The 25,576-nt window shown below is 50.3% G+C and overlaps 7 protein-coding genes across 7 annotated transcripts; 2 read left to right on the top strand and 5 right to left on the bottom strand.

Moving 5' to 3' along the window:
- Window positions 1-1,182: 1,182 nt before the first annotated feature.
- On the bottom strand, window positions 1,183-3,056 carry F4807DRAFT_472261 (malate synthase, glyoxysomal; the record flags this gene model as incomplete). Its single annotated transcript, XM_048002999.1, has 4 exons — window positions 1,183-1,471; window positions 1,528-1,770; window positions 1,845-2,580; window positions 2,696-3,056. The coding sequence occupies 4 exons, from the start codon at window positions 3,054-3,056 to the stop codon at window positions 1,183-1,185; spliced, it is 1,629 nt and encodes a 542-aa protein (XP_047857276.1).
- Window positions 3,057-4,620: 1,564 nt separating this feature from the next.
- F4807DRAFT_348482 (fumarate hydratase) lies at window positions 4,621-7,142 on the bottom strand. Its single transcript, XM_047995438.1, has 4 exons — window positions 6,966-7,142; window positions 6,386-6,878; window positions 5,265-6,288; window positions 4,621-5,205 (listed from the first exon to the last, which is right to left on the bottom strand). The coding sequence occupies exons 2-4, from the start codon at window positions 6,816-6,818 to the stop codon at window positions 5,016-5,018; spliced, it is 1,647 nt and encodes a 548-aa protein (XP_047857275.1). The 5' UTR covers window positions 6,819-6,878; window positions 6,966-7,142; the 3' UTR covers window positions 4,621-5,015.
- Window positions 7,143-7,712: 570 nt separating this feature from the next.
- F4807DRAFT_348550 (Pkinase-domain-containing protein) lies at window positions 7,713-11,919 on the bottom strand. The gene is made up of 5 exons (XM_047995439.1): window positions 11,017-11,919; window positions 10,245-10,964; window positions 8,472-10,192; window positions 8,115-8,420; window positions 7,713-8,048 (listed from the first exon to the last, which is right to left on the bottom strand). Exons 1-5 carry the CDS (start codon window positions 11,652-11,654, stop codon window positions 7,828-7,830), a joined length of 3,606 nt encoding a protein of 1,201 aa, XP_047857274.1. The 5' UTR covers window positions 11,655-11,919; the 3' UTR covers window positions 7,713-7,827.
- Window positions 11,920-12,973: 1,054 nt separating this feature from the next.
- On the top strand, window positions 12,974-17,297 carry F4807DRAFT_414323 (P-loop containing nucleoside triphosphate hydrolase protein). The gene is made up of 5 exons (XM_047996963.1): window positions 12,974-14,500; window positions 14,557-15,447; window positions 15,498-15,570; window positions 15,619-16,357; window positions 16,413-17,297. The coding sequence occupies exons 1-5, from the start codon at window positions 13,196-13,198 to the stop codon at window positions 16,789-16,791; spliced, it is 3,387 nt and encodes a 1,128-aa protein (XP_047857273.1). The 5' UTR covers window positions 12,974-13,195; the 3' UTR covers window positions 16,792-17,297.
- On the bottom strand, window positions 17,292-19,396 carry F4807DRAFT_414322 (ALDH-like protein). Its single transcript, XM_047996962.1, has 2 exons — window positions 19,149-19,396; window positions 17,292-19,082 (listed from the first exon to the last, which is right to left on the bottom strand). Exons 1-2 carry the CDS (start codon window positions 19,208-19,210, stop codon window positions 17,330-17,332), a joined length of 1,815 nt encoding a protein of 604 aa, XP_047857272.1. The 5' UTR covers window positions 19,211-19,396; the 3' UTR covers window positions 17,292-17,329.
- Window positions 19,397-19,808: 412 nt separating this feature from the next.
- On the top strand, window positions 19,809-21,328 carry F4807DRAFT_457549 (histidyl-tRNA synthetase; the record flags this gene model as incomplete). Its single annotated transcript, XM_048001059.1, has 2 exons — window positions 19,809-19,900; window positions 19,954-21,328. 2 exons carry the CDS (start codon window positions 19,809-19,811, stop codon window positions 21,326-21,328), a joined length of 1,467 nt encoding a protein of 488 aa, XP_047857271.1.
- A 260-nt stretch (window positions 21,329-21,588) lies between these two features.
- Window positions 21,589-25,481, bottom strand: F4807DRAFT_414318 (uncharacterized protein). The gene is made up of 7 exons (XM_047996961.1): window positions 24,644-25,481; window positions 24,466-24,542; window positions 24,299-24,358; window positions 24,083-24,229; window positions 23,666-24,020; window positions 23,399-23,575; window positions 21,589-23,216 (listed from the first exon to the last, which is right to left on the bottom strand). The coding sequence occupies exons 1-7, from the start codon at window positions 24,811-24,813 to the stop codon at window positions 22,121-22,123; spliced, it is 2,082 nt and encodes a 693-aa protein (XP_047857270.1). The 5' UTR covers window positions 24,814-25,481; the 3' UTR covers window positions 21,589-22,120.
- Window positions 25,482-25,576: the final 95 nt, after the last annotated feature.

The following is a 25,576-nucleotide window of genomic DNA, read 5'->3' as shown; positions in this document are numbered from 1 at the left end:
CCCCAAACCCCTCCCTTTTCCTTTATTTCTCTATTTTTTCTAAATGTATTAATTTTGATTTTTTTTCACTTTTTTTTCAAAAAAAAAAAAAAACCCCCCCCCCCCCCCCCCCCCCCCCCCATTTCAGTACACGAACATATGATAAGCAAGAATACCTTACAATTAAAAAAAAAGAAAACCCTGGCGGGTGAAAAGATTGTAACTCCGACGCCTAAATTAAAAGAGAAACAAGGTATAAATGGGCCGTCACAGTAGATCCATTCTCCACATCAAACAAGAAGTCGTGCTTCAAGATTAGACTCTGCTCTCTCTTCCAGAGCGTACATGTGAATGCATAGGACACACAGGGTATCCTCCCAAGAAAGGGCAGAGCTGCGTCGCCCGACGACGAGGTGGCCGCAGAGACATGGCACCGGGTGCACCATAGAAGCATTGCCCCTTCGGTCCAAGGCACGACCATTACCAAGGTCTCGGTCCCTTCAAGGGGTAAGTGATCCATTTGCCCACACCGATAATCAACAAGCCGAATGAATATGATGTGCTAGGGTATGGATAGAGATGGTTCTCATGCCGATCATCAATACCATACGAGACGAGGGTTCCAAAGTCAAGGTGAAGGTTCATGTTCGTGTCAGTGGCTCGCATCCCGGCAAAGGTGTAGATGATAACCGTTTCACCGGTTATTTATTTGTTGTAGCGAGATAAAGAACTTAAAAAAATGATGTACGTCGTTTCTTGTAAATATATATATCCATAGTATTATGTCTAGAGAGAGGAAGCGTGGAAAACCCAACCTGTATACGCTGTGAAGAGCGAAACAGCCTCTACCCAGTAGGCACGTATATACCTGCTTATATACTGAGAATAAGGGGCGAGTTTGTAGCACCCTCCCTGGATGTCATCCAATTCAAACGCACAGCTAAGTCACATAGGTGACTGACTCACTTCCAGTTGCGATTGATTTCATACTTGATTTCATTTCATTTATATCGTCATAACATACAAGCGCCGTTCCCATACGACCTATTCCTTTTGGTCTTCGTTTCTCCATTATGTCCCATGGATCTCCATTCTTATTCTTTCTCATCCCTGACATCGACGTCCTCGGACTTATGACTATATATACTAAGGCACTCCTCCCTCTCCTTAACCATTATACTTCACCGGCCCGGGTTAAACCCTTTATAGCTTACTAGCCGGCGCCGCGTTCCCTACGGACGTGATCTCGTTATATAGCAGGGTAGTTAGGAAGTCGGCGTAGTCTTCGCCGGTGATCTGGCCGGCGAAGTACTGCGACGCGAGGGAGAACTTGTTGCCCTTTGGCGCGTTGGCTGCGAGCTGCTCCGTCTGCTCCTTGAGGAGCTTGAGCGCGTAAGCCTTGTCTACCTTCTTACCCTCGGCCGTCGTCACGCCGTGTCGTACCCACTGCCATAATTGTGATCGAGAGACCTCGGCTGTGGCGGCATCCTCCCTGTTTATTTCTGTTAGTCTTCAGAATGGGATACAGCAGATGGTAAGGTCACGTACATCAAGTAGTTAATCGGCACACAGCCAACGCCCCTGACCCAGGCCTCCATGTACCCCAGTCCGATGTTCAGGTTCTTCCGGATACCCTCCTCGGTGATCTTGCCCGGCACATTCATGTTTAGTAAGTCATTCTGGCCGATCTTGACGTCCTCGCGGCGTCGGAACAGCTGGTTTGGCGTCGGCATGTGCTTGTTGAAGATCTCGGAGGCGATGGACGCCAGGGCGGGATGAGCTACCCACGTTCTAAAGACACAAGTTAGTCCAATCCATCTCAGGGGGTTTCGTGTGATAGGACGAAGGGGAGGGAAAACGCATACCCGTCGTGACCAGCCCTAACCTCCCTCAACTTATCCGCGCGCACGCCCTCCATTGCCTTATCATTCGCCTCTTTATCATCCTTAATCGGGATCTGCGCCGCCATACCACCCATGGCATGCACGCCTCTCTTGTGACACGTCTGGATCAGCAACTTGACATACGCGTCCATGAACGGCACCGTCATCGTCACCGAGCCCCTGTCGGGCAGCACGAAATTGCTGTTCTGGCGGAACTTCTTGATCGTGCTGAAGATATAGTCCCAGCGACCGCAGTTGAGCCCGGAGCTGTGGTCGCGCAGCTCGTAGATGATCTCGTCCATCTCGAAGGCGGCGAGGATGGTCTCGATTAGCACGGTGCCGCGGATCGTGCCGCGCGGAATGCCGATGTAATCCTGCGCTAGGTTGAACGCGTCGTTCCACAGGCGCGCCTCGAGGTGCGATTCCATCTTAGGTAGGTAGAAGTAAGGGCCGAACCCTGCCGCCACAGACTCGCGCGCGTTGTGGAAGAAGTACAAACCGAAATCGAAGAGAGAGCCCGAGATCGGCTCCCCGTCCACCGTAACGTGCTTCTCGTCTAGGTGCCAGCCACGTGGGCGCACAATTAGCGTTGGAAGCACTCGGTCTGTCCGCAGCTTGTACTCCTTGGGTCCGATCTTAAAATCTACCTGCCGTCGCACCGCATCGTACAGGTTTACTTGGCCATTGATCATGTTGTCCCAGGTAGGGGCGCTAGAGTCTATTCTTCGGGTTAGCCAAGCGCCTTGTCTCCTAATTTTCACCTTTCATTCTCAACGCTGCCTAGCATCACCCGATATCCCTGTTGCTGCCATTGACAGCGAAATTAAGCTTACCTTCGAAATCAGCCATATAAGTCCAGACATCGGAGTTCAGCGCATTCACCACCATCTTGCGATCAGTCGGGCCCGTGATCTCGACCCTTCGGTCGACGAGACCAGGGGCGGGCGGGGCGCCCTTCCATGTCGGGTTCTCGCGGATGTGCTTTGTCTCTGGGAGGAAGTCCGGTAGGTAGCCCTTATCGAGCTCGGCCTGGCGGATAATGCGGCGCTCCAACAGAGCCTTACGCGTGGTGTTGAAGGAACGGTGCAATAGTGCTAGGAAGGCTAGCGCTTGCGGTGTGAGGATCTTCTTGTGCTCCGGCTGCACGTCGCCCGAGATGGAGACACCCTGGAGGATGGACTCTGTGGACGCCATAATGGTGATGGTAATAGTGTTATATGTTTTAGGCAATCCTTATCTCTACTCCACTGTGGTATGGTATGTGGTTATACACTTTTAGCTCCGATATATGATATATGTATAGCTCGGTGTTTAGACGAAGCTTGTGGGAGGTGTGTATTGAGACGAGTCAAGGACGAAATATGAGAGAGCTAAAGAGTTGGAGGGCAAGTCAACGGTAATATATAAGGTACTTCCTTTGTCTGAGATCTACCTAGGTAAGAGAAGACTAGCGGGCAATCGGTTGTAGGGCTAGATATGGAGATAGTGACGGGATTCCACGGTTATAACAAAACGGACGACGACAATGGCTTGGACGCTACGGCAAGGCAATCCGCTTTAAAGTTGAAGCCTCCTTGCAGAAAGGGAGGGGCGTGTCTCAAACTTATGTAGGTATAGCACAGTACCCAGAGTACTAGTCTATGGTGTCTGCGTAGTGTCTGCGTAGTCTAGGCCTATCGGCTTACCTTACCTAGGCGCGTGCCCGTGGTTGCGTGGATGTATTGTCGACTACGACATGAGGCGTCTCTCAGGCCATTCCCGGTGCTGGGCTCGGTTGGAAGGAGGGTAGATGACTGGCTACGTGATGTTGATGTAGCCGATGAAGAAAAGGAGGAGACACACCTTACTTACCTAGGTACCAAGCTTGTGAAAGTGTGGGGGAAACGTGCTCTCCATGGCTCTAAGAGGTTACTCTGAGAGTTTATCATCCTCTCTATCCGCATATATGAAGCTTGAGTTGTTGTACTTGTTGTTGTACTTGGGACGAACCCTTCACATGTTAAGTCGGGAAAGATCTAAGTAAAGCATTCCCCAGCTTCCCAAGGTTCTTTCCCCACATACCGATTGAAAACGGTAAGCTGAACTTAAATTCCTGGCTTCTAATTGGCTCTATTTGCCGTAAATATGGAACCCACTCGTCCGACGCTCATAAGGAACCGTATTTTATCGTCAATTGGTATTTCTCAGTTCGTTGATCATGACGGCATCCATCCAGTATCTTATCAATTGCCAGACCAGCTTCAAACAACCCCTCAGTTAACAAACAACAATTCCAATTGTTGCAGCCAAGGTCTGAACTGCGATGTCGCCATCCGGTACGGCTCCCGTTGTCGGCTTTTCCGAGATAGATACGAAGTTACATAGTTCAAAGGGAGGTTTTAGATAATGAGAACCTGGCCCAGATTGCCATATGCATAGCGCGGACCCGAAGACATGGACGTTGGCAAGAGCAGTAAGCTAGTAGGGAGCTCACCTCGTAATGTGATTGGACGATTCTTAGAGCAAATCGTCGGTTGGGGGTGACGTAGTAAACCTGGAATTTCCGAAATACCGAAATCCTCAATTCTCCCCCGCCCTGCCGAGGTCGGATGGTAGCCAATTCGACGTCCTAGATCGGGTGGATTGCCGAAAGTACCCGAACCCCAGCCCCAGCTAGGAGCTGACCTAGAAGCCTACTAGGTAGGTAGATACATCTATTATCGTGATACTCCACGATTGTACTTGCAATTCACTGCGATTCATCCAATCCTACGGAACTGCTTATTAAGCGTTGTAAAAGAACGGAGATAATGGGACTGTTGAACAGTCTAAAATAACCTTCTCATCCTTCACATCGCCTGATCCGAAGTTCGGGCTTCTGACATGTAGCTGGCAAGGTTGTTGATATCAGTTTACTTTATTTTTTACTCATATTCATATACAGTCTGCGACGATCTGTGAAGTCCGAGGTCGCCGTTGACACGACGACACGACTCATACAGGTAGCTAGGGGGGTATCACCGATGAGATGCAAGGCAATACGTCAGCAAACGCTTAGTGAGGGCCTTAATAGGGAGATTGGTGGTGTTGGCTGTGATAGGCCGCCGCCTTCTTCTCAATCGCATCAAGCTCAGCTTGAACGTAGTGCACGACGGGCTCAACTACCTGATGCACCTAACCCTTGTAAGGCTTGGGCCCGATCATGAGTTCCGGCTTGACGAGCGTGTCGAATTCATCGGAGCTCAAGGCATTGAGTTCCATAGCACTGTCCTTTAGAGTCAGACCCTTCTTGTGCGCGTTCTTGGCTACCTTGGATGCCATATCGTAACCGATCTTAGGGTTGAGGCAGGTAACCAGCATGAGCCTAAATATCTCATGGTTAGCTATCGTTCCTTCGAGGATTATGAGTTTTGATGAACTTACGATTCCTTCATGATGCTGGAGATCTTTTCTTCGTTGGCTTGGAGACCCTCTACGAGGTTCTTCTCAAACGAGCGCATGCCATCCGACAATAGTCTCACGCTGTGCAGCACGGTTCGGATGATGAGAGGCTTGTAGACGTTGAGTTCAAACTGGCCGTTCATGCCACCGATGGTGGCAGCAACATGGTTGCCCATCACCTGGGCGCAGAGCATGGTCAAGGCTTCACATTGTGTGGGGTTGACCTTGCCAGGCATGATACTGGAACCCGGCTCGTTTTCTGGGAGAATAAGCTCACCCAGCCCGCAACGAGGACCGCTGCCTAGGTATCGAATATCCTGAGCAATCTTGGTAAGTGATGTGGCCAGGGTGTTAAGGGAACCGGAGGCCTGAACAAGAGCATCATGTGCGGCGAGCGACTCAAACTTGTTGGGGGCCGTCTTGAACTCGGTTCCTGTCATCTTGCTGACTTCCGCAGCGATCGCCTCAGCGAAGCCCTCGAAGGTGTTGATTCCTGTACCAACGGCGGTACCACCCTGAGCAAGTAATCTGAGGTCCGGCAAGGAGCTCTCTACTCGCTTAATACCAAAGTCCAATTGAGCTACGTATCCCGAGAATTCCTGCGCCAAAGTTAGGGGTGTGGCATCCTGGAGGTGAGTTCGGCCGATCTTGATAATGTTCTTCGCCTCAAACTCGTCAACCTTCTTTTGGAGCGCATCCCGAAGGCTCTTGAGTGACGGCAGGAGCTCGCCTTCGATCTCGAGAACGGCAGCAATGTGCATGACCGTGGGGAAGGTGTCGTTCGAAGAGGCGGAACGGTTCACGTGGTCGTTCGGGTGCACCGGCTTCTTGCTACCTTTTGTTCCACCTAGAATCTCGATTGCTCGGTTTGAGATGACTTCGTTGGCGTTCATGTTGGACTGAGTACCAGAACCGGTTTGCCAGACGACGAGGGGAAAGTGGTCAATGAGCTTGAGGTCAGCCACCTCGGCAGCGGCTTGCTGAATGGCCTTTCCGATCTTCTCATCTGTAATAGCATAGTTGCAGCATGTAAGCCAGTATCCCACACATGTGTAGTCAGGGCGTGATGCGCTCTATGTAGGACATGTAGGGTTATGGCATACCAAGTCCATATCGCATGTTGACGGTGGCCGCAGCACCCTTTAGAATACCGAATGCCCTCACAATGGGAGGAGGCATTCGGTCCTGGGGCTGGTTAATGCGGAAATTGGAGAGGGATCGCTCGGTCTGAGCTCCCCAATACTTGTCAGCGGGGACCTGGATCTCGCCAAAGGCATCGCTCTCAGTTCTCGTGTTCGCAGCCATTCTTATCGTTGTCGCATGTAGGTTTCTCTGAAATCGTAGGGAATGGGTCGGGTTGCTAGGTATGTTGGATATGTTGTTTCTAGCAACAACTGAGGATCTCGGAGTGACACATGACGAAATGGATGAGGAGACGGAGGAGGAGTTGCATGTGGAAAATAGGCGCGGAACAGCCCTCGGTCCAAACCAACTCCTAGCTTGGCCAGCCGCCGCAGGTCGTACCGATCGCAGCATGACGCAGTAGTGGCTTCCGAGGTCCCAAGATCAATTGAAAGGTTCTAAGTGACCAATTGGCTGTCTTCTATCAGCTGACGGCTTCCCGAAACGGATGGTTGATCTTTCTATAAAAGATCCGGCTAAAGTTAAGGTTCTGTAGCGTACCTAGATAGTGATTTGTTCTGCGAAGAGGGCGCGAACAATAGAAAAATGAAGATTAAAAAACGCTCAGTTTTCGAAGATGTTTTAGAAATGCTGTTTCTATCTTAGATAGGCACAAAATGATCTAATTTTCCTATTTGCCGGTCCGTTACCAAACAGTAAGCCAGTTCCATTCGTCCATCTACCCCTGTCCTATTCCAATGTGGAAATTCGGACCGGAAACTCCCGATCAATGGATTTAATTATGTAAGCTCACTTTATTATGTATTATGTAATCGACAAACTATTCAGGGGTAAGGGGTATATGTCGTTAAACATCAAGACTCAATGTAGGTACTTGACTAAAAGTCACGAAGATAAGAAAATAGATGGGCAATCACTCTTCACAGTCGGTATACAGTAGAATCAGGGGAAAGGGGCCATTGTATTATTATCTACGTACCGTCATATACCGGTACACCTCTGTACGAGCCCCCGTATTGGACCATCCTGTTTAACGTAATGTGAAAGCAAATTTGCACTGCACGGGGAGGCATTTGCACTACCTCCATCCGATACTGAGGATCCCGTCTCGCCATCATTACTAACGCCGTTTTTTCCTTTTTATGGTGAAGCAAAGATTCGGGGAGAACCATCACCGCTCGCCCGCAAAATCATCAACTGTTCCAACATGGTATCGAGTAGAATTTCCATATTCAGACTCCCTCAACTTCTTATTCCAGGCTGTGATTCTCAATGTGTGTAGTCAAACCACTAAAAACCCTCGTAAGTGCAACGGATAGGTAGGATGAGGGATGCCAATGGAATCAATGTGTGCTCGCATGCTAATATTTCGGCAATAGTCGAAAGCATAAGCAGAGCGACTTCACGAATTGAGCGTCTTGATCATCATCTTGGCCTTATACTTGTCAGTGACCAGCATTTCACGTTCGCCAAAGACTTCTTCGATAGTATTGACCACCTTGTGGAAGGTCGTAGCTGCTCCTCGTTCCTGGGTAAATCGAACGATGCACAGCGGGTTGCGATTGCCGTGCTCAATGACTGTCATGATCTCCGCAGCGAAGGAAGCCTCCTTCAACTTAAGTACTGTATCAAAACCATGTTTAGTTATCTATTCCTTCGTACGAATTGAGATATCGGTCGAGTACTTACGATTCTTCTTGCCAACACGGGCAAAGATAAGGTTACGTTCGCGATCCACTATAACGTCCCTCATACCGTGACGGCGCCATTGTTTCAATAAAATCGAAATCTCCTGCCTCGTGCGGCGCTGAGAAAGCGAGAAGCAAAGGTATCTCGTCGCTGGCTTGACTCGGAATAGCCGAGCTAGCCAGCTTTGCTGGGGTTCGATGTTGCGGGACGCAACCTTATCATCCAATTTCTTACCATGCGAAGGTTGGGAGAGGTTACTAAACGTGCGCACACGTTCATGTGGGGTAGAATTATCATAGTCGGGTCCTATAATTGTTAATTTTCCTGTAACGTCTCGATAATTGCGGAAAGACTTGCCTCCAAGCGATAGCTTTAGCTGACGCTGCTCCTTGCTTCCACGCCACCAAGCAAAGCCGAAACTCTTTTTCTTCATTGGCAAATCAACTTCACCGGTAGATGAACTACTGTCCGTACGAGCAAAATCGGTGTTGCTTTGGTTAAAACTTTCCAAGATACCGGCTTTCTCCTTGGAGCCACGCTTGAACCACGACGATTTCTTCTTGGAAGTAGCAATAGAACTCTTCTCAGATGTCTCTCTAGGGATCGACGGTTTGATCCCATCAGATACATACTGCTGACGGGGAGTCAATCCCGGCCGAACCTGAGGCTTCAGCTTGCTACCGGGAGTGGATGGGCCTCCCGTTTTGCTCGCATGATGAGGAGAATAGACTACGCGTATGGTATTTCCATGCGAAGCTAGGTACTCTAGTCCCTCGCCTTCATCTGTTGGTGAGTAGTGAAGCATCGAAGGCTCTGGTGCGGATACCACTCGAGCCTTGTCTCCTTCTCTACGGTAACCAACTTCTCCGGACGTCTCATTGATAGAAGGCAAAAAAGACATGTCAGACGCGCTGTGTATAGGAGCCGTGACTATTCTGCGCTCTACTCCTGATTTTGCGGATGAGCCATACCGATTGCATGGAGATGCTTGTGCAGGAGATCCAGGCATGCGACCATAGGCGCGGTCAGCTCTACCACGGGACGCGACGTAGTCATGCGTAACCAAATTTCTTGGAGACGACGCCACTACCGGCGATTGCAGGTCATAAGGTTCCACGCTTATGTTGACATTGCCGGCTCCGCGGATCGTCAGAGTTGTGGTCGGACTTGGGGTCCCGGCGGCGGCGTATTTCGGATCATCTAACTCTAACTCTGGCGATCCGAGCGGAGTTTCGGTTAGATAAGATGAATTGAACGCTTCGTCGCAATCTTTCGCAATACTGTTGCTAAAATCATGCAGATCCCGCATCCAATCTATATCATTGGGATTAATTCGGGACACGTCAGCCAGAGATTGCACGCCCGGACGACCCCTTCCGGAGTCTCTAGACAACTTGGCTGTTTTCGTAGGGCTCTCCGGGCAGGATACGTGGCGAGTACGGATAGCATCGTCTCCAATAACGCTAGCAGAACGGCCGCTTGTCTGGCCCTGGTCAACCGATCGTTTCTGGACATGTGGAAATTCAATACCTCGCTTGGGGACTGGGGCTGGTCGTTGATATGAAATCTCTTCGCCGCTCTTGATCGACTTTAGAGAATGTCGTGAATGACGTCTTGAAGAGGGATTCTTCGCATGTCTGCTGCCTTTACTACGTCGCGAGTAAGTGGAGTTGCTCGTCCTGATCGACCCGCTGCGCACGCTCGTGCTCCGTGAAGTTCGTGTAGAGGAAGTATTATTACGGTGAACTGTAACCTTCGCTTCACTAGCAACGATATCATCCATGTTAAGAGAGGATCTATACGGATCGTAACTCTTGACGGTATTGCCTCCTTCCGTATTAGCTCGCTCTAAGGACACACCGTCCTCATCGGTGGCGACGTTTGAGATGACTGTGAATCGCGATGGGGATCGTCCACTCTTGGTCGTGAACTCGACCGTGGTATGCTTCTTTCTCCAGTTGGGAGGTTGTAGGTGATGAAAATCACTGGCAGAGTACGTTATATCAGTACCGTAGTTCTCCAAACGTTCTTCTCTGTAATTGTACAACAACCAGTAAAACATTTTAAACTCATTGGCGCTATTCACATATGTTAGCAAGGCTCATGCGATCGAAAAAAGCTCAGACATACTCAGAGTTAGTCAGCAACGATGCTAATTGCTGTTCGGAATACGTATGGAATACAGACTTCAGCTGCCTTAGAGTTTGCGCGTCTACCTCACCGGCGGGTACCGGGTCGTAGCGGGCATTGTTCCGATGATCACGGGCTCGACCTCCCTTGTTGTAATCATCCAAGTAATCGTACTTGCTGACTAGCGGATGTTGCCATATCTCGACAGCAGACAAGCGCTTCTCCGGATCCGGTTCCAAGAGACAAGTGATAAAACCCCTCAGTTCCTTGCTGACAAAGTCGGGGATGTCGTACTTTGTCTTCTCAACTATTACAAGTAGTTTATTCACATCAGGGTCATTGAACGGCAGAGCATGGATCACGGAGGCGTAAAATATGACACCGAGACTCCAGATGTCGGCCTTGTCACCTCGGTAAGCGCCCCCACGAACGAGTTCGGGGGCAGCATAATGCGGACTTCCGCATGATGTCTTCAGCATATGGCGAGGACTTTGGTGTAATGCCGACATGCCGAAATCGGTAATCTTGAGTTGTCTGTCCTTGGTGATGAGGATATTTTCCGGCTTAAGATCACGGTGACAGATGTTGAAGGAATGAACGTATTCCAGAGCACTGACTAGCTGGCGAAGGAAAAACATCGCCTCGGGTTCGGGTAGGCGCCCATGTGCGTCGAGGTATCCGTAGAAATCACCGCATTCGACGAACTCCATAACGAGATAGCTGTGGCCTAAATCAGTGATTGGATGTTGCAAAAATTGGAAATGCGACTCACATCTCTGCTTGGTTCTCCCAAATGTCGTACAGCTTGACGATGTTTGGATGATTAATCAGCTTCATGATAGCAATCTCGCGCTCGATAGTAAACGGAATACGCTTTTCCGTCTCGTACTCCTTGCGACTCCGATCCCATATATCAAGCTCCGCTATGCTCCCCGGCTGGGTGTTACGACGAACATCTCTTGATAGAATCTTGACAGCAGCCAATTGCTTAGTAAACTTATGCTTGACCAAGCGAACATGGGCTGCTGAACCGACACCCAACGACTCGCCGAGCTCCCATGGCCCAACGTGGGTTTTACGGCGCTTAGAAAGTGAGCCTTGTGAATCGAATTCTGTTCCATTTCGGTCATCTTTCGGCGGTGGTTGGACAGCTGGAGTAATTAAGACAGCTGGAGGAGCGGGGACACGTTGGCGTCGTTGCTCAAGTTTCGAAGTAAAGCCTGTGGTAGGACTAGGTTGCTCTTGTTGCGTGTAGATATTAATAGGATGGGCTCTCAGGGGATTGGGTTGGGAGGTTTCGTAGTGGTGGAGCTTAGAAGGTCGCGCCATGGGGGCGTTGACTACGCGGGCAGTTGTATCTTCTAAGGGAGGGCGCGGCGGTTGGCTGTCTAAGCCGTAGTGGCCAGCCATGTTCACGGCTAGCAATATCTAGCCGTAATTCTAAATGGATTTTCCAGTGAATAATTGGAGTAGCAACAATGGTAGAAGGGAGCAGGGTGTTTTCCAAGTTGGAGTGCGGCGTGTTTTAGAAAGTAAATAGAAAGTGTGGCGATGTAGTAAGATTATTGGAAGGAATGATAGATACCTAGGCTTTTGGAAGTAAAAGGTTTGTGCGAGTCGGACCAATGAGCGACGCGACGCGATAAATTATGAGAGAAGGGATGAAAGAGGAAATCAGGTGTCGGAATCCTTATGTGGACAGGAGCGGTCGCGAGAATCTCAAGTGTGAGTAGAGGGTAAAGAAAGGTAGAGGAGGGCAGAAGAGTGTGGCAGGGCAGATCAGAAGATAGAAAGTAAAAGGAACTGATTGAGGGTTCAAATGAGGTTTTCTTCCAATGCAGAGCATAGAAGTTGGAAAATGGATGCTCAAGGTTTGGAAGTAAATGATATGAAGAAAAGTATGATCAATAGGTGAACATGTGAGGTGAAGAATGTGATGTTTTATAGATTTGTGTCGAAGTTGGAGACGCTAGAGTCTGTATCGACGTACCACCTAGATACGTATTCAGGTACCAGGTATTTGGTATAAACATTAAAAAGAATGTTCCACGGTTCCTTGGATATGCATATGTAGTATTCCTTTTGGTAAGTAAACGTGATAAACCGGGCAACTTGACCTGCGATATCTAGAGATGCTCCTGCCTTCCGCCGATTTAACCTATCGACCTGCCAGTTACGCACAGGCGGCGGAGGCGCTAAAATGCCATGAACCCCCATATTTTCGTGGTAGTCCCGTGTGATCAGTTGGAATAAAGAATCTACTGGACACCCTGAGCGCCGTTTACTGTCTCTAGCATGACTCCCACTTCACCTCGACTTCAGCTGTACTTGCCTATCTTACCTAGGTAGGTACCAGGGGTAGGTACTTTGGCTGTCAAGGAGCCGTGCGCAGACAGTCTCTAGACCGAATAGGGTTAGTCCATTGATCTGCACAAGTATTAGGAGGGAGTACGATGAAAATTTGTAGGCATCGCGAGCTTTTTAGACAGTTAGACAGTATTGAAGGAAGGACGAATCTTCATTGTTATGACGTTGCTACATAGAGCCTTACGGAGGATCCCTGCAATTCAGCCGCATGAACCCTGGAAGCTAGCCTTAGCCGCATTAGGCTCATGCAAGATTTCCCAGATAGGCACAGTTGAGGCTAGATTTTAAACGAAGTACCTATGTACCTACGCTAAGCTAACCCCCACCTTGAACGCGTTTACAGGCACAATTCTGTAAAGGAAATCGCGTCTTTGCCTGGTGGATATTTCTTAATCCTTATCACATTATCTATGCCTCTAATTCAACCACCGTAACTTTGCGCAACTTAACCTCCTATCAGAAATGTCTGAGGTGTATGGCAACCTTGACTACTGTTAATTTCCTGCGGAAAACCTCAACTTGACCAACCCGAAAATCCCCTTAACACACGCCCGACCATAACTGATTGCACACCTTTCGAGATTATGTCGTCCCACCGTCGGTCAAGGGCCCGGTTTGAAGAGGGGAATGATGAGCATTCCTCGGGTTCGGACTCGCCGAAGCGATCACCACAGACTGTAAACGGAGCTTTATCAGGCGACGACGATGACGATGATAACCAAAGAGATCGGGACCGAGGCCGAAATAATTCTCGGAGGGTACGGATAAAGAGCTCACCATCGCAAGCAGACTGTGAGTATGGTATAAGTGAATTCCAGACTGGCGCCATCGTACGAGTTCTAGTCGAAAATTTCGTCACTTACGAGCACGCCGAGTTTAATCCCGGACCAAACCTCAACATGGTCATCGGTCCAAACGGCACTGGCAAAAGCTCTCTAGTCTGTGCTATCTGCCTGGGCTTAGGCTTTCATCCGAGACACCTAGGCCGCGCGAGTAACGTAGGAGAGTTTGTGAAACACGGAAAAGAAGCCGCGATAGTTGAGATCGAATTACAGAGTCCACCAGAGGAACGTTCAAACCACGTGATTCGCATGCAGATTCGCAAAGAAGACAACAAGACAAAATGGTGGCTTAATGGGAAGGACTGCACTCACCAGGCTGTTAAAAATCTTACCAATGAACTCCGTATCCAGATAGACAACCTGTGCCAGTTTTTACCCCAGGATAGAGTTGCTGAATTTGCCGGTCTTACACCTGTACAGCTTCTTCATGAGACCCTACGAGCCGCCGCCCCCGAAAAAATGATCAAGTGGCACGACCAGCTGAAGGAACTCCACAGGAAACATAAAGATTTAAAGGCTAGGCTAGATGGGTGTGCTGATACTTTAAGGGGTCATGAAGCACGCCAGCAGGGGTCGCAAGCCGATGTGGACCGATTGCGCGAAAGGGAAGCCATCCAGAAGAAGATTCAAGATCTCCACAGCGCTCGTGCTATTGCCGAGTATAACACCCTCCGCCGCTTAGTGACCGAGGCAAAGCAGAAGAAGCATGACGCCTCGAAGCGACTACAGGAACTAGAACATGCTTGCGGGCCTGCCTTCGAAGCCGTTAATCGAAAGCAGAAATACCAGAAAAAGATCGAGGCTGTTGTCGACGAGCGTAAGAGAGCATTGAAAAATGCGGAGGCGGCATGCGACCAACTTTTACAGGCTATCGAGGCCCAAGATGAACGAATTAAGCACCTTCAAAATAAAAGGGACGCCGAGAACAATTCCCACAATACCAAACGGTCCGACTTAGCGAAGATTCGCAGGACAATTACGGATCTCGAGGCCAGGCTACAGAACAAACCTCCTGAGTTCGTTGGCTCTGAGTGGAACCAGAAGATTGTAAGTCCTTATTACTGTCGATGTTCTTTTTTCTTGTGCTGACATGATAAATCTAGCGTCAACAAGAGCATGTCTTACGCGAGAACGAGGCAGAGAAGCGTACACTCCGCACCCGGTTTGAAGAGCTAAAAGACCTTAACATGGGGAAGAATAGAGAAAAGGCCCAGGTAGAAAAGGACCTAGAAGCTCTAAATTCCCAGGATGGTCAAAAGCTTGCCTTTTTAAGGAGGTCCCACCCGGATGCTGCTAGAGGCTGGAACTGGCTGCGGGAGAATCAGGATGAATTTGAGAAGGAGGTTTTTGGTCCACCTATGCTCAACTGCTCGGTCAAAGACAAGCGGTTCTCCAACCAAATCCAATCGCTTCTCGCGCAGGACGATTTCTTTTGCTTCACCTGCCAGACTGTCAATGACCACAAGAAGCTTAGCTCCAAATTCTTCAAGCAACTGGGGATTGCGGTGTCGATCAGGACTTGTGGAAACGAGTTTGCCTCGTTCCGACCAAGTATACCTAAGGAACAAGTTCGCGAGATGGGTCTTGAAGGATACGCTATCGAATACCTCGAAGGACCCGAACCGGTTCTTGCAATGCTCTGCTCGGAAAAGAAATTGCATATCTCTGGAGTTGGTTTTCGAGACACCAGTAATGATCAATTCGACCAGATAGTCGGTACTGAGAGGATTCCTAACTGGGCTAATGCTACCAATATGTATCGCATCACAAGGCGTAGGGAATACGGAGATGGTGTAATGTCGACAACTACAAGGCGAGTCAATCCAGGTAAATACTGGACAGATCAGCCTGTCGACCATGCTGAAAGAAGTGCTTTGCAAAGACGAATCAATGAATTGGACGAGGAGATCCAGGAAATAAAAAGACAAGGCCAAGAAAATAAGGCGCGTGTTCAGGAAATCGACAATAGCGAAGAACCAATTCGGCAACACATAGTAGGTGCCCATCTACTGGCTTAGTTGTTCAAAAACTAACAATCTTGAAGGAAGCGTTAAGAAAAGAAAAGAATGAGTTGCAGAGAGCTGCCACACAGTATGCAACGCTCGGAGATAAAATTGGTAAGTAAACGCCACCGGTGAGCTGGATCGTAGACTAATAAAACGTAGCGGCCGAGAAAAAGTCGCTGGAAGACACACAGGCAGAACTTGCGGACTGCAGAAAGAGGATTTTCGAGTACAGTGCTCAAGAAGACCAGTTAATCGTGGAGAAAGCTAGGTCCGTGCTACAACATAAAGAGCAACTTTCTCAGATCCACGATGCCCACCAGGCCCTACTAGAGGTTCAAATCCGTCTCATTGAAGCAGGATCGGATGTGAAAAGTCTAGAAGAACAGAATTCGAACCTCATGCAACAACTCGACGAGAAGAAGGCTGAGATCGAGAATTTAGATGTAGAGTTAAGACGGCTCAAAACCACGGCGAGTAGTGCTCGCCGTAAGGTCGAGGAGGCGGTCGATGGTGGCGGCGGTGATCAGCTTGCATACCTGAACAGCCTTGTAGGAGATAAATCCGCCGAGGATATCGAACTCGAAATCGGCGCCGAGTCTACTAAGCTCGAGCTGATTCATGGAGTCGATCCTGCGATCCTACGACAATATGAAAAGCGCGCACAAGATATCCTAGAGCTGACGCAGCGGAAAGAGGAGATGAACGCTAAACTCGAGTCGTATAACAGGAAGATCGAGAGTGTGAAGGAGAAATGGGAGCCTTCCGTTGATGAGGTCATCGGAAAAATCAACGACGCCTTCAGCTATAACTTTGAGCAGATCAATTGTGCGGGCGAAGTTGGAATTCACAAGGATGAGGACTTCGAACAGTGGGCTATCGAAATCAAGGTCAAGTTTCGGTAAGTTCCCATTCAATTCCATTTATAATCACACCATATACTAATATTTGCCTAGCGAGAATGAAACCCTTCAGCAACTTAACCAGCATCGACAATCCGGTGGCGAGCGCGCCGTGTCCACCATCTTCTATCTGATGGCCCTGCAGTCCATGGCACAGGCTCCCTTCCGCGTCGTCGACGAAATTAACCAAGGTATGGACCCGCGCAACGAGCGCATGGTGCACGAACGCATGGTGGAGATTGCCTGCCGCGAGCACACCTCGCAGTACTTTCTCATCACGCCTAAGCTCCTTACGGGCCTGCGATACGACGAGCGCATGCGCGTCCTGTGCATCGCTTCCGGCGAGCACATGCCCGCCGCCGAGGATGCTAATAAGTTGGACTTCGGAAACCTGGTCAAGATCCAGCGGGGCCTCGTCGCTTCTGCCGCATAAGAGGCGGAGATCCCTCGTCGTTGAACCAACCCCCTTTTGTTCATACCGCCTAATGCTGGTTCTTATGCCTACAGTTTGCGTTTGTGTTAAGCGGGAGACATGGACATATCGCTGGCATGCTAGGAGTTTTGGGAGCGCGTATAGATGGCTGGTAATACGGACTGTAATGGAGGATACCAAAAAGGAGGCAAGGGATAAAGGCGTAGGTACATATGGTACATGCGTTGTAGGAATTGGCCAACTGGCTCTGTAGGTAATAATGACCTGAAACGTTCGATTTTACTACTCGTCTTTCCTGTCGAAGCGTCGTATTCATTCGTGTTAAAATGCTAGTGAAATCCATCCTACAAACTTATTAGACACTTGAGTAGTATAAGTAGGTAGTTACCTAGGGGAGGTAATTATGTCCAATTAATATTAAATATACGTGGGTATCTAAGCATACTCATTCATTCAATCATTCTCAGCACCATCTCCCCCTCCCCCCTCCCCCTTTCCCCTTCCCCTATCCCTCTCACCTAATCAACTACCAACCAACCTAACTATTCCCCAAAAGCTCCGCCAAAGCCCACGCCTTCTCCCTCAACGTAATCGCGTACCCGAGCCCAACCACACCCCTCGTGAACTTCCACCCGCGCTCCTGGCTGCGAACGGGGTACCTAACAGGCGGCGGGATAGCAGTCCGGATCCCGAGCCAAGCGGCGCGGTCCTCGCACACGCTTTTCGGATTGCACAGGCCCCTCAACCCTTCCTCGCCGGCGAAGCGGCCGTACCCGGACCCGCCGACGCCGCCGAACGGCAGCTGCACGGCGTAGAAGACGGCGAAGTCGTTGACGGCGACGCCGCCGGCGCGCACGCCCCTCACCACTTCCTTGAGGATGGGGTCGGAGTCGCGCCCGTACACGGAGGCGCCGAGCCCGAAGTCGGGCGCGTTGGCTAGTGCGAGGAGGTCGGCGGCGGAGGGGGAGGGGGACCGCAGGATCGTCATGATGGGGCCGAAACACTCTTCGTTCGCGATGGCCATGTCGGGCGTCACATCTACAAGAAGCGTCGGGGTGAAGTAGAAGCCCTGCGGGTGCTCCGGGTGTACGTACCGCTTTCCGCCGGCCAGGAGCCGGGCCCCGCGACTCACGGCGTCGGCGGCGAGGGCTTCGAAGCGGTCGAACGAGGCGGAGGATACCATGGCGCCGACGTCCTTGTCTGTTCCGAGACGCAAGGCCTTGACGCGCGGCTCGAGCATGGAGACGAGCTTGTCGTAGACGCCGGGGGCGGCGATGATGCGCTCGATGCCGATGCAGTTCTGGCCCGAGGCTTGGAAGGTGCCGCGCATGAGGATCTCGACGATCCTACCTAAATCCTTCTCCGCGGAATCGAGGATAATGGCGGCGTCTTTGCCACCGAGCTCAGCGACGACGGGGATCAGGGCCTTGGCGGCGCTAGCGGCGACGTGGTGGCATACGGGTCGGCTGCCGATGAATGTTAGGTGACTGATGCCCGGATGGCTGGTCAGGTGGGAGGCGGTTTGAGGCCAACAAACGACGGATTGGACGAGCTGCGGATCATGGCCGTGGGCGACGAGGGCGCCTCGTGCAATGTTCGTGTAGTACGCAGCGCTCCAGCACGTCTGCTCGCTGACCTTGACGACGATGCCGTTGCCAGCGAAGATAGCGCTTATGATCGGGCCGATCAGGTTGTGGAACGGGTAGTTCCAGCTCACAAGCGCGGCTACGACGCCTAGGGGTTCATAGTGCACCGTGTTCTTCTTGTAGGCCATGAGGAGGTTCGTCGGTCGTCTGCTTGGGCGGAGGGCTTTCTCGCCGTGTTTGATGGTCCACTGGAGCTTCTCGGCCGTAACCATGATCTCGCCGAGCATGGCGTCTGTCATCGTCTTCCCCGAGTCCATGGAGCTTACGCGACAGATCGATTCCTGGTTGTCGAGGACGTACTGCAACATGGAGCGTAGCACCGCCCGCCTCTCGGCGAACGTGGTCTTGGCCCATTTCTCCTGGGCCGCCGCGGCTTGTTCTATGGCGCGATCGATGCCGGCGGGCGTGGACGGGTTGACGAAGCCCATGAACTGGCCAGTGGCAGGTCTGTAGCATTGTATGGCTGTGGTGCCTGAGACCTTGATGGTCGGGTTGTCGAGGATTTTGACTTCATCGGCCCCTTTAGGGGGCGGAACAGAGTATCGTTTCGGTTTATCCCAGTAGTCGGTGTGGGTGAAATACAGTATCGTACCGCCTACGGCGATGCACAGGAGAGGGTAGAAGAGGTGTACGAAGTCACCGGCTCTATGTATTACATATCATTAGGTACAATGGTCGTCAAATAGAGTAGTAGCCAAAGTAAATACGTACGGGAACTTTCGTATGAGGGCGCTGAAGTCGACGATCCATTGTTCCAGGTCTTCGACAGCCATCGCTCAAATAGGGGAAGTACTCCAATGTTTTCTAATAAGCCAGTTTGAGATGATTTCGCTCACGGCGTTCCTTCATTCGAACAGGTTTGTCATAGGACTGACATATGATCGAAACCAATGATCATTTGCATGATCTCGAAGGAAGAAGGCATTCAATGGCAGAACATAGGAGACGTAGTGACTTCCATCGAACCACCAGTTCTTCAAAATATTGGAGCTCATTTTAGCATTATCGATAGCAGGGATAGAGCTGTTTATCGATAAGATGGTAGATAGCTTGATAAGACATTTGACAGGTACGCAGGTACGGCTCGAAAAGCGATTGTCGGATGTCACATGACGAAATTCTTAACCCCACGTTGTAGCTCTAATTGAGTCATCCCACCTTCAGTTATTTTTTTCGGGCTTATACATCGCGGGGCACCCAAGCAATGCTTAATGCTCAATGCTTCGCGCACTCAACAGAGGTAGCAGGCTAATACGTTCAACTTTCCTTAGACCCTCATTTCCGGTCTACACTAGAGCCTTCTTTGCCTCTTCTGGTCGATCCTGTCAATCATTTATCCAAGATACCCCGCCTTCTGGCGACATTGACGACATGGCTTCCAAAGAGGCCAAAATATCCCTAAAGGCCGTAAAAGGCACACGCGACTGGGCTGGACCCGACCTACTCCTACGAGACCACGTCTTGTAGGTTTTGTTCGGCGCAGTTTGCGCATCTTATTCGCTGACATGTTAGGTAGTGAGACTATAACCAACGTTTTCAAGCTCCACGGCGGTACCCCTCTCGACACTCCCGTTTTCGAATTGCGAGAGATCCTTGCCGGCAAATATGGCGAGGAGGGCCGTTTGATATATAATCTCGAAGACCAGGGTGGCGAACTGTGCGCCTTGCGCTACGATCTAACAGTCCCCTTCGCTCGCTGGTTGGCCATGAACAATGTTCAACAGATCAAACGCTACCAGATCGCAAAAGTCTATCGTCGCGATCAGCCCGCCATCGCCCGTGGTAGGATGCGCGAGTTCTACCAATGCGATCTCGACATTGCCGGTGTCTACGACCCCATGATTCCCGACGCCGAGATCCTACGAATTATCGTCGAATCCTTCGAAGCTCTCGACCAAGAAATTACTATCAAGCTAAATCACCGGAAAATTCTAGACGGCATATTCGCCGTCGCTGGTGTTCCCGCCGAGAAGACACGCCCCATCAGCTCCGCGGTAGATAAGTTAGATAAGGAGCCGTGGGAAGCCGTCAAAAAGGAGATGGTAGAGCAGAAGGGACTCCCAGAGGAAGTTGCCGACAAGATTGGTCAATTCGTACTAAATCGCGGCACCCTTGACGAGATGATACAATTCATCAAGTCCGATCCGAACCTGTCGGCAAACGAAGAAATAAAAGCGGGTCTCGCCGACATGGAACTCCTGACCTCCTACTCAAAAGAACTTAACACATTCGACAGCGTCTCTTTCGACCTGTCTCTCGCCCGAGGACTGGACTACTACACCGGCCTAATCTTCGAGGTTATCCAAAAACCGCAAGACGCGAAGGACAAGGACGGCACGCGGTACCCGGAGAAGTCGTCGAAGAACGCGGACGCGTCGGCGGTGGGCAGCATCGCGGCGGGCGGGCGGTACGACAACCTGGTGGGTATGTACGGCAAGAAGCAGATCCCGTGCGTGGGCATCTCGTTCGGCGTCGACCGCATCTTCACGATCCTGAAGGCGCGGCAGGGCGACAAGAAGCCGCCCGCGCGCCAGATCGACGTGTACGTCATGGCCTTCGGCGGCAAGGAGTTCGACGGCCTGCTGCTGCAGCGCATGTCCGTGGCGCGGCAGCTGTGGGAGGCGGGGATCCGCGCCGAGTTCAGCGCCAAGGTCAAGCCGAGGCTGCCGCAGCAGTTCAAGGCCGCCGAGGACGTGCCGGTCGCCGTCATCCTCGGCCAGGACGAGCTCGCCGAGGGAAAAGTTCGGCTTAAGGTCCTGGGCTCCGGGAAGCCCGGCGAGGATAAGGATGAGAAGGACCAGGGCCTGCTGGTCAAGCGCGAGGATCTCGTGCAGGAGGTCAGGAAGCTGTTGGCGGCGAATGGGACGTCGAGTGTGCTGCCCTTGAGATAGATGGATGGGTTGGTTGCGATAGATACCTTAAATTTCCTCTACCTAGGCCTGCGACATGGTAAGAGGGTGAGAGAGTTATATAGCTGAATGGCTAATAGCTACTTAGAGAAATGGAAAGTTACGTTAAAAAGTAAAGGAAGAGCGAGAATGATATGAGAACCGTGTGGTAACGAGTGATATGCCACGCTCGTCTTTCCCGTAAATATCGTGATATAATTCATAGATATAGCTATGGTCCTAATCATACATGCTAGGAATTGCATTGATATTATAAGTTTCAATTTATGTCTATATACAATACCCATATAAGGATGTGGTGTAAACATATACCTCATTCCCCCTTTATCCTGAACTCAGGACGGGAATAGGGGTATCCTTGTTTTTATCTCTATATACCTCAGGTGTCGCGCCTAATCCAAGTATAAGATGAAGGTAGGTAGGTAGGTATCTAGGTGTATATACCAGTAAACGTATCCAGATATCTAAGTTTTCGTAATGGCGTAGAAGTTCGTTTCGTTCGTCGTTCGTAATGTGCTCGTGCTGTTTTCCGATGGGATTGCTGTTTCTGTAGGTGGCTGGTGGTGTTAAAGCATTGGTGCTTTTTGTGGGATTTGAAATTCTATCATTGTAGAGAGTATAGGTGGGATAAATGTAGTTGAATCTTCTTGCGAGGTCGAGAATGGCTGGGGTTGTATGAGTGAGAAAAGGGTGGGTCCGTCTTCTCAGTGATTATAGGGGGCGTTTGTTAAGTCGTCGATGTAGGATACGTATGGATGAATTGGAGTCGCTAGTTCAGGTCGGCGGAGGTGATGTTTTTGCCTGCGATGATGCCGGCTCAGATGGTTGGGTAATAGGAGGATCAAGAGGGGCAGGTTCCTTCACGACGGTGTTGGTATCGGGATGAGATATAATAATTGCAGGCGAGCCCTGGCCATTATCTATGATACTAGGAGGCTCAGTAGGCGAGGCAGGAGGTACGGGCGACACAGGGGAAGCTGATCGAGTGTTTCTTGCATGACCGTGATGGATATCTGGTTCGGGAACCGTGAGTGTATCGCTTCGCTCCCTCGTCCTACCGCGAGATGCGAGATCTTGTGTCCCAGATGGCCCTTGTTCAACTGGTAATGTACTAGCGTGCCGTAGTCTGTGTATCGTAGGTGATGGTGATGGGGCTCGAGATGGTTGGTGTGGGGCCGATATTGCCCTTGATATAGTTGAGTTCTCTTCGAAACTCCCCCTTGAGGCTATGCTCCCCGCGAAGCTACCCGTCCTCGCCGTGAGCTCGTTTTCACGATGTTGGTTGTAGGCCTCCCTAATTTGTGGTAGTACTGGATTTCGCTGTTCCTCCGCTGGGACCTCGGGAAAGTCGAGTGCTTTTCCATGTTTAAACTCGGAGTCGTCGAATTGGCTTTTGTTTGCAGTGCCCAGGTAAGTGCTAACTTTGAGTAGCGCCCTATATACTCTGCGCCTGTGGCCTATGTCGGTCGGATTCGTCGTTGGTGCTATTTCAGTCGAAGCTGCACCCCTGCTATTTGAAGAGCTCGATCGTAAACGGGCGGCACTTGGTTGTGCGATAAGGTGGGAGGAATCGATAAATAGGCCGCCGTTGCTATATTCTTGCGTGGGTGGGATGCTTCTCAAGTCGTGTTCTGGATAATCTGAGGCACCTCCATGTGCGCTTTCAGCATCTACACTACCCCCAGAAGAGTAAGCTTGGGGGTGAGGACTCAGATATCGGTCGCCGTGGAAAGGGTGATGCGAGCAATGGCAGTGGTGTGTGAAAGCCTCTGGGTTCTCCCCTCTATTTATGGCGTCCATGTCTACTGAAAGGAGCACGTATAGAGACCCTAACGCGGCAAGGACTGTACCAACGATGGGGGCCCACTGTACAGCATATTAGCAGTGTTTCTATTCAGCAGTCTCGTAATATAGTGGAAGCCTTAGTTAAATGGAAATGTGGCTGAAGAGGACTATTCTCGCAGCCGGAATGGTGCAGACTCAACTACTGACCTGTCCTAAGCACATCCTTGTTAGTAAGTTGGACCAACCATGAACGATGATTGACATTTACCTATACTAGCAATCGGCTCTGTTTGCCAATAAACTTGAGCACTCCATAAGTTCAGCTCGCCGAAGACAAGAATAGCAATTACTGCAGCGCTCAAGATAGGAATTTCTAGTGTGCTCAGAAACAACCTAACCATGGCATTGACTCCGGTCATCTTCGCAACGGTAGCGCCGTTTGTCCTGTTGCCGTCAAGTTAGCACGAGTGACCCCGAATATTGAGATAGGTTCGCAAGAGCAGGTATATACTCAAAACAGATATGGATACTCACCCCTCAATTAGCTGATCTCCGTCGCCTAGGCCAAATCTTGACTTCCAGTTAATCTCAAGGATCTTATTCCACATAGATACAAGCGAGAGGACGGCCGGGATGCAACATGCAGCTGCGAGAAGTATGCCAGCGTTGAAAGAAAGTCTAGTAGGCATCGGTATGACGAAAATTTCATTCGTAGCGTCTTTACGCAAAGGAGAGAAAGGTCCAGAGGTGGTAGAACAGGTAAGATTGCAAGTGACGTTGTTGTTAAGAAATCCCCAAAGGTCGTTAGGGTTAAGAGGATTGCCACTATCATCGCGGGCGCAAGGCACGGGCGCTGCTCGGAAGAATTCGACGGTTAAGCTCAACAAGCCTGTGTTCCTGTGAGTACGCCGATATGAACGCTTTAGGAGGTTGAGACCGGTTGAGACTTACCAGCAAGTACGATGCCAGTCCATAGGAAGATTATGTTCCTGCCTGGGTCATTGAAGTATGTTCTTGATATCCTAACTGTTAAAGGGGCTGCTAGTATTCCAATCGAGCAAAACTGGAAAGCTCCGTACACGTCCATATCAACAGCCCCTAACACAGAATTACATATTAGCTTATGAGTTCCCACCTTACACATAAAGTGTTTAGAAGAGGACCCACCGTCAACATGCACAGCGGCGAGTACGATGCCGTGGATGGCAGCCACAGCTGGAAAGACCACTACGATATCTGATGTTAGTGAATGTCGTCTATGTAGTTCCCTGAGTTGTCATTGCTCAACCTGTAGATTGGCAAGACTTGTGATCTCGAATGTGAGTTATACATACACGCAGCAGCCAAGCAAGCGCTTCTGAGCCATTCCGCTTTCCGAGCAAGGACACAAGCTGCTACAAGGACATAGTACCTACAAGCAGGGTGTTAGTTCGGAAACGCAGTATACACTTGACGATGTTTTAATCCCTATACGTTGAGACATGCAGTGTATATGCAGGTGGAATAACTTACAAAACTCTCGATCCTGGGCCGTACTGACCTGACACGGGCCAGGCGCATATAACCTGTAAGCTATTCTCGACATTGGTCGCGTTGGAAGCTAAGGCAGACGTAGCAGAGCCAAGGGTTATATTTCGAGTAACAAGGTTATCTAGTAGCAAGGTCGAGGAGAGCGCTGGCATGACCTCAGGGGGCAAACTCTACCTACGTGGGTAAAGGAAATATATAGATGTGTCATTAAGTTTGTATGGTGCGTAAAGAGACGATGAAGAATATTGATCCCATGTCGATGATTCAACAAGTCTATTTTGTATGTTTGCATTTAGCTGCCTTCTAAGGAGACACAATGTTGGAAGGGTAAGAAGCGTAATCAAATGCCTCGATCGCCTCGTATGAATTCGTAATACGGGGCTGGCAGTATTGGCAAGATTACACGTGGAAAGCTCTTGGAACCAAGCAAAGATCCTATCAGCTTCGAGCTCTCCCTTGAGTTTCTAAGTTCCCGTCTCAAGCAAGCCACCTGGACAGACCGGGCCAACCTGGGCGAAGGTCTGTCAGCACTGCCCCCTGAGCCCAGCGCCCCCGGGTTATTCTGGCGACCGAAGTTGCGAAGGTGAGCGGCCGGGATGTTCAGCCTCAATCCCCTCAATCCTCATGGTGAAGACCGTAAGCCTGTCCAATCTTAGTCGATAGCCGATAGAAGTACTCAGTCTAATCTAAAAGGTGTGAGCTGAGTGGACAATACTTGGTTTTTGGTAATGTAGCTAGATATTTAAGGCTTAGGGCCGCTTCGTCGGTAAGCCACCTGATACCTGTAGGTAGTACGATGACGCGCTCCCTAACACCGAACTACGAATTAGGAATAAGAAAAAATAAGAAAGCGGGCCAAGTCCCCGGAACCCACAAATTTCACCAGAGTCTAAGATATTGCTGGATCTTCTCCGC

The sequence above is a fragment of the Annulohypoxylon truncatum genome (genome assembly GCF_022578515.1).
Source record: "Annulohypoxylon truncatum strain CBS 140777 unplaced genomic scaffold F4807scaffold_6, whole genome shotgun sequence".
Taxonomy (NCBI): domain Eukaryota; kingdom Fungi; phylum Ascomycota; class Sordariomycetes; order Xylariales; family Hypoxylaceae; genus Annulohypoxylon; species Annulohypoxylon truncatum.
The sequence above is the reverse complement of the archived record's forward strand: the minus strand, read 5'-3'. Positions and strand labels throughout refer to the sequence as shown.

Excerpts from the sequence above, each read along its gene's own strand:
- F4807DRAFT_348482 (XM_047995438.1), bottom strand. The coding sequence starts at position 6,818 with ATGCTGCGATCGGTACGACCTGCGGCGGCTGGCCAAGCTAGGAGTTGG. Across the intron at positions 6,289-6,385 it reads CAACATGCGATATGGACTTG|ATGAGAAGATCGGAAAGGCC; the intron begins GTATGCCATAAC and ends ATGCTATTACAG. Across the intron at positions 5,206-5,264 it reads TCCAGCATCATGAAGGAATC|GCTCATGCTGGTTACCTGCC; the intron begins GTAAGTTCATCA and ends TGAGATATTTAG.
- F4807DRAFT_348550 (XM_047995439.1), bottom strand. The coding sequence starts at position 11,654 with ATGGCTGGCCACTACGGCTTAGACAGCCAACCGCCGCGCCCTCCCTTA. Across the intron at positions 8,421-8,471 it reads GCTAAAGCTATCGCTTGGAG|GACCCGACTATGATAATTCT; the intron begins GCAAGTCTTTCC and ends TAACAATTATAG. Across the intron at positions 8,049-8,114 it reads CCGTGTTGGCAAGAAGAATC|TACTTAAGTTGAAGGAGGCT; the intron begins GTAAGTACTCGA and ends GTTTTGATACAG.
- F4807DRAFT_414323 (XM_047996963.1), top strand. The coding sequence starts at position 13,196 with ATGTCGTCCCACCGTCGGTCAAGGGCCCGGTTTGAAGAGGGGAATGAT. Across the intron at positions 15,448-15,497 it reads AACCAATTCGGCAACACATA|GAAGCGTTAAGAAAAGAAAA; the intron begins GTAGGTGCCCAT and ends ACAATCTTGAAG. Across the intron at positions 16,358-16,412 it reads GAAATCAAGGTCAAGTTTCG|CGAGAATGAAACCCTTCAGC; the intron begins GTAAGTTCCCAT and ends ATATTTGCCTAG.
- F4807DRAFT_414322 (XM_047996962.1), bottom strand. The coding sequence starts at position 19,210 with ATGGCTGTCGAAGACCTGGAACAATGGATCGTCGACTTCAGCGCCCTC. Across the intron at positions 19,083-19,148 it reads GCCCTCATACGAAAGTTCCC|AGCCGGTGACTTCGTACACC; the intron begins GTACGTATTTAC and ends TGTAATACATAG.
- F4807DRAFT_414318 (XM_047996961.1), bottom strand. The coding sequence starts at position 24,813 with ATGCCAGCGCTCTCCTCGACCTTGCTACTAGATAACCTTGTTACTCGA. Across the intron at positions 24,359-24,465 it reads CGCTTGCTTGGCTGCTGCGT|TGGTCTTTCCAGCTGTGGCT; the intron begins GTATGTATAACT and ends CAGATATCGTAG. Across the intron at positions 24,021-24,082 it reads GACTGGCATCGTACTTGCTG|GCTTGTTGAGCTTAACCGTC; the intron begins GTAAGTCTCAAC and ends ACAGGAACACAG.